This window comes from Malurus melanocephalus, unplaced genomic scaffold, assembly GCF_030028575.1.
Source record: "Malurus melanocephalus ecotype Western Australia unplaced genomic scaffold, MMel_1.1 scaffold_889, whole genome shotgun sequence".
Taxonomy (NCBI): Eukaryota; Metazoa; Chordata; class Aves; order Passeriformes; family Maluridae; genus Malurus; species Malurus melanocephalus.
The window spans coordinates 1-10869 of record NW_026624121.1 but is presented as its reverse complement, the minus strand read 5'-3'; the positions used below and the strand labels follow the sequence as shown (position 1 = coordinate 10869).

Genomic DNA, 10869 nt, shown 5'->3' with positions numbered 1-10869 from the left:
CTCCCTCCTGCCTGCCCCACAGCCACAGCCCACCAATCAGCTCCCTCCTGCCTGCCCCACAGCCACAGCCCACCAATCAGCTCCCAGCCCGCTGCCCCCTCACGGCACTGGCCAATCAGAGCCCGCAGTACCGGCCCCCCGTCACCGCGCTCCCCCGGCAGCGCCGCCCAYTSCASTGSCGCCATCSCCATTGGCCGGGTCCCGCGAGCGCACGSGGCTGCCATTGGCCGCGGTGGGCGGCGCGAGAATCCCCTGTCCCCTTTCCCCCGCGCGCCGCCGCAGGTGTCACTCACACGCGGCCCGMGGTGGAAGAGGCGTGGCCCGCCAGGCGGTGCGCGCTTCCGGCGCGCGCTGGTGGGCGGTACTTCCGGGACGGACGCAGGGCCGGGGAGCGGCTGCGCTGCCCCTSTCCAAGATGGCGGCGGCACTGTCGGTGTGCGTTCTGCGCTGCGCCCCGCGCGGGCTCCGCGCTGTGCCCCGCGCGATGGCGGTGAGCGCCGGACGTGGGGGCCGCGGGACGGGCTGCCCCGGCCCCCGCGCGGGGCTCGGACGGGCGGGCGGCGCCTTGGGCCCACCGCTCCGTGACTCAGCGCCGCGCGGCGGGGGCGGCCCAGCGCGGGGCTGAGGCGGCGGGAGCGGCCCGAGGCTGCGCCCGAGGCGGCCGCGCACGAGGCTCCTTGCCCCGGGTGGGCCGCGGCGGTGCGGGCCGTGTCCCGGGCCGGGGTGGGGGGGGAGCAGGMGGTGCGGGCGTTGCCGCGGGGTCAGGCGGGCGGAGCCGCGGGCAGGGCACTGCCGGAGCATGGCCGGGCCGGCGCTGCGCCCGTGCTGCGCCCCCGGCGSTTCTGCCTTGCTGTAATTGATCAGGCGAAGTGCGGAACTTAGTTAAAGCCGAATTCCGGCACGCAGACGCGCCGTATTAGGCTCTGGGAGCCGCTCCGTGGAGCGATAGGCTCGCGGAGCAAGGGCTGGGATGGGCTGGGCTGACGCAGCCGTCCAACAGCGGCGGAGCGCCGCAAAGCCCTGCGTCCCATTGGCCTCAGCACGGCTTTCATCAGCTTGTTTCTGCCGCGGGGAAAAAAAACCGACTCGTTTGACACACTTCTCTCTTTTCCCCGTCTTTCAGGTTATGTCATAACCACAGAACCGCCGAGCAGTGATGGAATCACTGGACACTGAGGTCAGGGCACGGAAGACCCTGGGGACTGTGGAGTACGTGGAGTCTTCAGGCTTCACACAGGGGGTGCTGCCCACCAAGAAGGATGTGGTGCAGAACATGTTATACCTGCTGCAGCCCAAGAGGGCCGGCCAGGCCCAGCGCTCCAAGGAGGATGCGGCCCAGCTGCTTGCAGAGCACCTGCAGGAGCACTGGCTGGTCTGCAACTTGCACACCATCGCCACGCAGAACATAAAGAAACTCATCCTCAAAATGTACGAGGAGTTCACCCGGTTGTACCAGACCAGGAAGCAGAGACAGAACCAGGCTTTTTCCGAGCGAGCTGACAGATTCAACGAGAGTTCAGAGAAGCTCTTTGATGTGTTTTGTACAGACACACAGATGAGGGATAAACTGGAGRAGTATAGTGGGATAAAAATGACCAGCATCGAGTGGAAGTTTCTGGAAGATCAGAGAAGTGAGAGAAAAATGTACTATGAAGATTTCACAGAGAAGCAGGAGCTGAAGATGATGGAGAGAAGGCAGAAGATACAGTGTCTGGAGCACTTCAGGAAGCTCGCCAGGGAAGAGAAGGAGGGCAGCAAGGCRAAAGAGATGAAGTACAAGGGCGAGGAGCAGTTGGATGAGGGTACGAGCGTGGACGAGCTGTACCCCACAGAGGAGGAGAACGGCGGCGCCCCGGCCTTCTCGCTGCGGGGCCGGCGGAAGCGCCGCTGCACTGCGGCCACCACCGGCACCGACCTGCCCCTGGAGGGCGAGCACATACGGATGAGCATCCGCAGGGTCAGGCCTGGCTTCTATGAGACTGTGGAGAAGGTGAAAAATTGCTAGAGCCCGCCGCAGACAGCGGGCAGAGCTGCTGGAGTACAAGGTGGCAATGCACACRTTAGGCAAGTTTGAAATCCCACCATCCATTGGAAGTGATTGTTGTAGAWCCTCATGCCAGAGCTCAGGAACATGCTGCCTCCAGGGAAGAGGGCTGGGATGATGATAACGGCAGCAAGGACTAAACTACATGGATTTGGAAGGATGAGCTGTCAGTGGCCAGCGATGCCAAGGCTCAAAGGCAGCGGATGATCCAAGGTTACGTAGCACATAAGCCTCTTTTTCCAAGGTCCTGTCTGCATCTGGGGGGTTTGGAAGTCTCTCAGTATTTCTAAACCAGCGGTGGCCAAACAGCGTTTATCAGGACTCAGATTTACTGCAGGGTAATAACTTGGACTTGTTGCAAACAGAAAATCTGTGTGCTGAAGAGCCCTGGCTCCCCTGGCTGCAGCAGGGGTGAAAGGTGCTCGGCCCCTTCCTGCAGGAGCTGGCGCTTCTGCCAGGAAGGAAGTGGGTTTGCAGTGTGTGTCACCAGCCCTGGAGAGGCATACCACGCTTTTACGGGGGGACTGCTCTCCTACCCAAGGAATGGGCAGAGAGCAGGAGACAGTGGAGTGCTTTGGCTGCTAAAGCATTGGTGATTCTGAATGTTTTATTCAACCTTTATTCAACCGGGTGATGTTTCCTTGATTTGGATAAACCTTCCCATAACTGGATGYGTTTTATCATGAAGTCACTATTCTAGGATCTGGGGTGTGAATCCTAAATGAAGTGGTAATGTTTTATCTTTGGGGGGAGGAAGGGTAACGTAGGAGAAAATGCAAATTGCGTTATTTAGTTTTAAGATGAGAGTAATTTTATAAACTGTTACCCTGCCTTTTTAGGACTTAGGGAAGAAAAAGCCTTCCCAGGTGTAGCTGTGGTGTTCACAGCAGCAGGCACCCGGACCTGGGCTCACTCTTCCATCCTCAAGGTGGTGCAGACCAGCAGGGGGGAGATGGTAGTTGTCCACCTGGAGGTTGTTTGAACAAAGCGTGACCCTCTTGCCCACGTACATCCTGAGCAGTGACGTATCTGTGACATTTTTAGTTAGAGTTGCTTTACTGGTTCTTAAAGATATGAGACTTGAACTTCCAGTGAAACCCAGTGCTGAAGATCTCTCTGGTGAGATTCCCATACCTTGCCAGACCACACTGAAAATGGAAAACCCCCAAGTCTCTACTTGTCCACAAAAGATCTCTGGTAGAAAGAGCGCAAACTTGCCTTGTTTTAAAATTTACCTTTCAGTGTGAATGTTGGTTTCCCCACTCCAGTATCTCAGCTTTTCCCCGTTTCTTTCCTCTCCGTCCTGCACATCATTTACTGACATTAACTCGTGCTCTTTCATTCTTTGGCTTTTACTCCCGTTAACAATAAATGCATGTACGAATAATTTTGACAGTTCATTTACTTCTGATGAATCAGTGCTTGGACTGCTTTGAAGTCCTATGCCAAAGGAGGAATGAAACGCAGAGCAGATGCTGGTCCTCCCGGACACGGTGGCCCTGGCCGGGCTGCCCCAGCGGGCTCCAGCCTCAGCTGCCTGGCACAGATCCGTGCAGCTGTGAGCTGTGCGTCTCTTTGCAGGGACCCCCTGCAGCTCCTCAGTGCCGCAGTCGTTGCTCTGTGTCTCTGACAAGCTCTTCATGGTAAGTTGCTCTGAAGTATTTAGTGCCCGCCGCGTGCTCCGCACCACTCGTAGTGTTACAGGTTTGGTAGCAGCACCCTCAAGCCTCTGCTGCTGGAGGCTTTTCAGCCCTCCCACCATCTCCYGTCTCTGACATGCTTCACTGACCTCCCCAGGCAAATTATGTCACGTTTAAACTATTTGCCTTCCAGCCCTGAGGTGCTGGATTGAGCCTCTCATTGGGTCTCTACACCAGCAGCTCTGTTTCAGCAGGGAATATAGCCAAGCTCAGACCTCACCGAAGTAGAAGTTTTTTAATAACTGCTGTAACCTCCCTTTTACTTACTGATATAGCTGACAGTATAAATGCTCATGTGTAAAGCAAATCCACCGGGGTTGGCTCGGATACAGAACACAGCTGTATAGTGCTTTATGATTTGCAGGGATTCAGGGAATTTAAGGTTGTCAAATCTGACTTCCTGTCTTGCCACAGGGAATTACATTTCATTCAGAAGCCCCACACTCAGCCTGCTGGTCTCAGTTGAACTGACGTGTCTGATAGAAAGTCGAGCTGCAGGTGTCAGCAGTTTGCTGTCTTCCTTGTCACCTACTTAGTGATTTGTCACCTTCATTGTTTCAAAAAAAGAAAAAAAAATCAGACCAACTTCTAGGCTGTGATTCTTCTCACATCCTGTACAGGCTGAGCAGAGTTTATCGCATTGAAATCATATTTGGTTTTTTTTTAAACTGGGTTTGACTGTGGATAGAGCCAAATCCTGGCTCTGTTTCTGCTGCAACAGGGGGGAAATTTCTAAATCATGTATTCTGGTATTCTGATTACTCTTCTTTGGGACCATGGTGCCTTTTAAATCAGGACAGTAAATCTTGTCCCAGGATTCTGTACTTTTGTACATTAACTTTTGTTGACTTTCCTTTTTGGTGTGTCCCAAATAAATTAATATAACATATCTCTGGGCTTTTGTTTCTTCTTTCTAAAGGGGGAGGAAAGAGGAAACTGAAGCTGAAATAAATCTCTGCTTCAGCTTTCCTTCCCAGGTCCTTGCAGGACAGGAGCAGCTGAGATGTGTGCAGGTGGAGCTGCTCCTGTCCGGACCATGTGGTTGGGCAGTAGGGAAGCTGCAAGAAATGGGAATCTGGCTGAGGGGCCCTCATGGAGCCCTTTGTTTCAAAGATGCTGGAGCCTGGAGCAGCCAGGTTAGGTAAGGGGAGAGGGTTAAAACCACTGCACRTGTGGCAGCATTTCATGCAGGCCCTCAGTATGCCTCAGGCGTGGTGGGATTGGCATCAGAGACAAAGGCAGGGACTCCCTTTTGCTGGATGCTGAGTCACTCTTAGTTGAGCATTTGGGGAGAAACATTGTCACCCTTGAGCCCTTCAGGCTTCRTGAAGGGGAGCAGTAGAAACAGAAGGGCATTCTGAAATCCCTGGGGCCTGGCACCCAGGCACGGCATGTGCCAGCCCCAGGTAAAAGCTGCCTTTTTGCAGCCCTGACAAGTTCCTTGGAGCTGCCCAGGCCAGCCCTGAGTGAGGTTATACAGAAACACCCATCTGATTTCCCAGCACGGATGTGCCTCTGCACGTGGCATCCAGAAGCCACAGCTCTGCCTCCAGCCCCTCTCAGAAAGGGGAAGGAACATGAAAAAAACAACCCAGAATTCAAATCATGGCACTACTGAGTGGGCTGGATGTGGAAAACAATGTGACTCAGCACAGAAAGAGTCACAAAGTTGGAATTTAAAACAAGTCCAAGCCCAGCACTGTGGGCATCCGGTTTGTGGGGTGTTGGGCAGTGCCTGCTCACGAGGGAGGTGAGGGGGGCAAGGGGAAGAGACTTGAGCCTTGTCCTAGATGTGCCAGACAGCTTAACACAGGGTGATGGTGAYAAATTGTGGCACTGCAAGTGGGATAGCTGGGAAAAGAGTTTTCCTGGGAAGGGTGGAGCAGACCTGTGAGGCTGTCATGAGTGTGCTTGTGCTCAGCCTGTGGCTGGGCTTRGGGGGTACTCCAGGAGGGGAGATGAACCTCCTGTGTCACCTGACATCCATGTTTTGTCCCCTGGGGAGGGGAAATGCATGGCACAGGTGAAGCTGTTGCCACTGTGGCAGAGCTGGGCACTGAAATCCTGGTGTGGGGCACAGGAACCCAGCATGACACAGGTCCGACCCCCATCCTATGGCACCCACTGTCTCCACAGGAAAAATCCCCCTGAATGCTGAAAGAGCTGTAGGGCAAGCCTTTCCACGGGCAGCCACATGAATTTATTAACCAGATCCRTGCTAGGGTATTTCCTGCTCTTGCCAAGGGTGTTGCCTTGTTATTCTTCCCGAGTTTCTTGACAGCAGATGCTTCTCTTGGCACAGCTTTGGAGCCAGTGGATACTGCTGCAGTCTTTTAAGACTTCGCAATGGAAGTTCCTCCCCTTGTGCTGCCCAGCAGAGTCCTCTCTTGCACCATGCTCTGGTCCTGCACAGCCACAGCACCTCTGGCTGAGCCTGCCAGGCAGCCCCGACACATCTCCAGAGGGAGGGAGGCTAGAAATTGATCCTGCGGAAATCCAAATGTTTGGGAGTTGGGGCAGGAGCTTTTGAGCTGTTTYCCAGACACGTGGTACAGAGCAGCCAGACCCCCAGACTTTCCTATGCCAGGTGCTTTCAAGCGGGCAGCTTCCCCCTGGCTCCAAGCTTTTGCAGCTCTCTATGCCCAGTTTTGGGAAGGGGGTATTGACAGAGCTRTAGGCTGCACATGCCCAGGTGTTCCCTGGGCTCACTCGTGGCACTGCCATGGCTCTGGCAAGATGCTTCCTTGTTCAGCATCATCAGTTGTACCCCAATGCACCTTTTGTGGAGTTTCTTTGTCTGTCAGTACTTCCACTACCCCRCAGAAGCTGTCCTGCAACTCCAGGACACCAGTTTTCCCCATTGACCCAGTCTGCAGCAGCATTTTATATCCTTTTGCAGGCTGATGTGCACCRAAACAACTCACACCTTGTCTTCCGCGTCTCTGGAGTGCGTTCATTATGTGAGCACCCGGACAGCTCCTCCTGCAGTACCCTCCAGCTGTTTCTGTCTTGGGACAAACCACATGGTCCATGGGAGATGCTGTGARGGGAAGTGGGAAGTGTGGGGGGAGGACGCACTCAAAGACACCCCCGCCCCCCCCTTCAATCGCTCTTTTGTTGCCATCACATCCCCCCGCCTGTGGGGCCGCGACTTCCCACGTGCTCCTGCAGCCSAGTTTCTGGATGAGGGAAGCAGGTGCTTTGGAAAGTCCAGAAATTTTGGGAGACGCCTGGGTGACCACAGGGATATGAGAGGCGGGAGACCCTCCCCAGGACCTTGCTCACCCCCTCTTGTTGGTCATACCCGCGGATCGAGTGTCCCTCAGCAGCGGCATAGCCCCGAGCAGGGGAGCTGCCGGACGCCGAGCCCGGAGCTGGCGGTGCGGGCGTGGCGCGGTGACAAGCGCAGCCGTGCGCCAGGGACCGGCTCAGGTTACGGCTTCCTACAGAAATGAGTGGGGCTGCGGGAGCCCCATGGGGTTTCTGGTGCCGGGGCCAAGGCCTATTAAAGGGCAGTGTCCGGGCGGCCGCGGGCTCCGGCAGCGTCGCAGGGTATGGCGGGGCCGGGCGGTGACGGGGACCTGCGGCGCCTGCTGAAGTTGCACCGCACCGAGATCGCCATGGCGGTGGACGATGTCTTCCCGCTGCTGCACGGCCTGGCTGACCACGATGTCGTCCCAGAGCACATGTTCACGGTGAGGCTGTGGAGCGGGTCAGGACGGTCGCGCTGCGGGAGCCGGGGCCGGAGGGCAGCCCGGGACCTTGGGCCGCGCTGTGGCCGGCAGGAGACGCTGAGCCGGACGGAGCGGGAGGGCTCCCACCGYGCCTTCCATGCGCTGCTCACCTGGCTGCTGGGGCGCGACACTGCCGCCCTCCGCGACTTCTGGGCCGTCCTCTTCAAGGATTACAACCTGGAGCGGTACTCCCGGCTGCGGCCCCTCCGCGGCACCTTCCCCAGAGGTAGCAGCGGGTCAGGGGGGACCGGCCCCTCCGGGGGCTGACGGGGGACGGGGGTGGCAGCCRGAGTGTGCCGGTGCTTGTCCCAGTCCCTGTTCCTTTGCAGAGGTGGAGCTGGGGCGGCAGCGCCGTGGAAGGCGTCTCTCCCCCAGCCCCACGGCACCAGCCTCACACAGACCTCAAGGCAAAAGAAAAGCCCCTGAGGAGCGGGACAGGGCCCGGGTGGCACAGCCCTCTCCCCGGCACAGCGCCAGTCCTGGTATGGAGACCCAGAGCAGGATGGAGATGGGGCGGGGTGCTGCTGCTRTGCCCCCCCGATCCCATCCTCTCAATGCCGCAGGGCCCCTRCTGAAGGCAAAGACTGTGAAGAAGYCAGAGGGCACAGACACCCCCCGCTCCTCTCGTGCCAGTGGTGAGTGTCCAAACCTCCAAGGCAGCCTCTGCCTACATGCCCTGTTTGCCCAMAGCCACGGGCAGGAGGCTGCCCGCCCCACTGAGGCAGTGCCCTGCCCGCAGCCCTGCAGGCAGTGACTGCCTCCGTGCAGAGACCAGTGGCCGTGGCGGGTGGTGARGTGCCTGTCAGCCATGTGGCCATCGAGGGCATCCTCATTAAACATGTGCTGGAACCAGGTAGGTTAGCCTGGCCACCTTCTGCCCAGTTTAGTCCCCAAATTCAGGCRCCATCCTCAGGCAGGGGGAGGTAGGGAGGAGGAGCTAGAACTGCTTGTGTCCTCCCCTGCAGGCAGCTCCAAGGTGGGCAACAGAGCTGGGGGTGAGCCATATGCCCCAGCTGCCKGTGAGGAGCCAGAGGCCAGGAGCAGAAGCCACAGCTTGAAGCCCCCTGCCCGGCCCAAGGCATCCCAAAGTGTACAGACACCCCCCGCACGTGTTTTCACCCCCACCTTGTGCAGCTGCCAAGTACTGCACGGGACSCCTGCTTGGGATCATGGCAATGGCCTGGGGGTGTCCCCCTGTGGCAGCAGTGCCTCTCCAAACGCCTTCTTGTCTCTCCAACAGAACAAGGAACCCCAGCTGCACTGCCAGGGCCAGCTGTCAGCAGCTACCACGTACAGCCAGGACCCTATGCCCCACCAGGTGAGCCCTGGACCAGATGACACCTGGTGCACTCCCAGGAGGCATTGTTAGGGTGTCCCTGGCATGGCCATTTGGCCCGGCCTAGCACAGGAAACCCGTAGCGTTCAGCTACTGGGGGCTTACCAGGTTACAAGCACCAAGTGACAGGTAATTTTACTACCCTGGAGGGGTTGGTGTGTTTGGTGCAGGGTGGGTGATGCAGGGGGAAAGGACAGACCCTGCCACAGCCATGGCTTCAGCCTGTGGGGGTGGCAGTGACCCCCTGCCCACTCCCCTGGGGACAGGAGAACGAGGATGAGTGTGCAGCATGTGGGGATGGCGGTGAGCTCATCTGCTGTGATGGCTGCCCCAGGGCCTTCCACCTTGCCTGCCTGGTGCCGCCGCTGCCCCGTGTCCCCAGGTGAGTGCCAGGGTGCAGAGGGACTCTGGTGTCCCCCACTGTCCCTCACTGCCCTGCTCCCACTGTGCAGCGGGACGTGGCGATGTGGCTCTTGTGTGGACAGCATGGCTGAGCCGGGCCAGCTGCTGGAGGCAGACTTGGCTGCGGAGAGACCCCCTGAAACCCTGGGGGAGGCAGTGGGGGACCTGCCACCCAGCAGAGCACAGGGGAGCGTCTGCAGCCACTGCTGCGCCCAAATCCCCACCTCTCGACAGTGTGCTGCTCCCAGTGGGGACCCCAGGTGAGTCCCCCAGCACCCCCCATATCCCAGCCTTCATTGTCCCCTGCAGGGCTCTGCCCTGACAGTCTGTGTCACCCCGATGGTGCAGGGAGCTGCAGCGGTGCACACGCTGCACRGGCACCCTGGACACAAGTGGCCTGGGCACCAGCACGGCAGCTGGACACCAGCTGCTCCCGGCAGCCAAGGTCAGCAGCAGCGGTGCCAGGGCGGGAGAGGCAGAGCGGGAGGGGAGCAGGGAGGGGAAGGTGGGTCGGACAGGGCAAGGCACGGGTTGACACCACAGGGAGGCAGGTTAGTGAAGCTTTACTGGGGGAGCATGAGCTGGGGTGGCACTGGGGCAAGGGACTAACCACAAGGAGAGTGGGCTAAGGGTACAGGGACGCTGGCAGGACATCTCTCCTCCCACAGGCAGAGGAGGGAGCCCTCGGCAGTGACCCTGTGCTGAGCCGAGACGAGCTTGATGCTCTCCTGGGCGAGGTAAGATGCTGTGGGACAGCAAAAGGCAGACACCATCCAAGGGGGACAATGTCTCTGGTGTGGCCCACGGGGTGACACACCGCTGTGGGTCAGGCAGGCCTGGACATACCAGAGGCGCAGGATGTGGGATGGGAAAAAAATAAACTCCTGATGCTGTCCCACAGAGCACCTGGGATGGGATCCTGCAGTGGGCATTTCAGAGCATGGCACAGCCCCTCACGGACACCCAAGGACTCCTCGCCCAGCACACAGAGCCAGCAGCAGCTCTACATCACAGCCTGTGAGCAAACAGCCTCTGGGGCAGCTGTACAACAGAACAAACACAGGCATCACGGAAGTCCCTAAAAAGCTCACATCATGGACATCACAGCCCAAGAGAACACCAAAAAATGATAGGAACAAAGGAAAATGGAAGGTAGCAGACAGAGACCATTAACATAAAACAAAAACTGAAAATGTGCGTAAAAAAATAAAATAAAAAATAAACTAAGCAAGAAAAAAAATGTAAGAGATAAGAAAAAGAAATTTCCATTAAAAAACAATAAAAACATAAACATACATTTTAAAATAACTGAGCAAAGAAAATTAAATAGGAGAGAGAAACGCATGAAAAGGCACTGGCAGAATAACAAACCATAAACCAGCGGGWAATCCCGGGGAGTCCCCACAGGATCCTGTGCTTTTCTGAGGCACCATCATAACCAAGAAAAGCAGCTACAGAAGATCAAAGGAATTTTATTGCGATCTGTGTCTGGTGACATTTTGTTACTGGCTTTATGTCATGTTCTCTCTGTCCTACACACCGCATTCCCAACTCCTTCCGACATTTCCTAACCTCCCTCTCTCTCACGTTTTCTATCAGAAAAGCCACATCCTATGGAGTGGCACAGGGTCTGCTTTGCACCTGAGTTGGGGC

General features: G+C 57.3%; 3 protein-coding genes across 5 annotated transcripts in view; 2 read left to right on the top strand and 1 right to left on the bottom strand.

Annotated features, from left to right (window-relative positions):
- Positions 1 to 359, bottom strand: part of SCLY (selenocysteine lyase) — a 5685-nt gene extending 5326 nt beyond the window's left edge. The window contains exon 1 of one of the 2 annotated variants that reach the window (XM_057385926.1): positions 294 to 359. The gene's annotated coding sequence lies outside the window, so the exon portion shown is untranslated. The remainder of the gene's footprint in view (positions 1 to 293) is intronic. The other variant, XM_057385925.1, reaches the window with a different exon arrangement.
- A 14-nt stretch (positions 360 to 373) lies between these two features.
- On the top strand, positions 374 to 4633 carry LOC130585440 (uncharacterized). 2 transcript variants are annotated; one of them, XM_057385929.1, is made up of 2 exons: positions 374 to 435; positions 1124 to 4633. In XM_057385929.1, the coding sequence occupies exon 2, from the start codon at positions 1157 to 1159 to the stop codon at positions 2003 to 2005; it is 849 nt and encodes a 282-aa protein (XP_057241912.1). In that variant the 5' UTR covers positions 374 to 435; positions 1124 to 1156; the 3' UTR covers positions 2006 to 4633. The 2 variants fall into 2 exon arrangements, with proteins under 2 accessions (XP_057241912.1, XP_057241911.1); XM_057385928.1 differs by having other exon boundaries at positions 390 to 490.
- A 2480-nt stretch (positions 4634 to 7113) lies between these two features.
- Positions 7114 to 10394, top strand: LOC130585441 (autoimmune regulator-like). The gene is made up of 8 exons (XM_057385931.1): positions 7114 to 7704; positions 7808 to 8113; positions 8218 to 8401; positions 8999 to 9196; positions 9267 to 9477; positions 9526 to 9661; positions 9847 to 9953; positions 10118 to 10394. Exons 1-8 carry the CDS (start codon positions 7299 to 7301, stop codon positions 10235 to 10237), a joined length of 1668 nt encoding a protein of 555 aa, XP_057241914.1. The 5' UTR covers positions 7114 to 7298; the 3' UTR covers positions 10238 to 10394.
- The last annotated feature ends 475 nt before the right edge of the window (positions 10395 to 10869 follow it).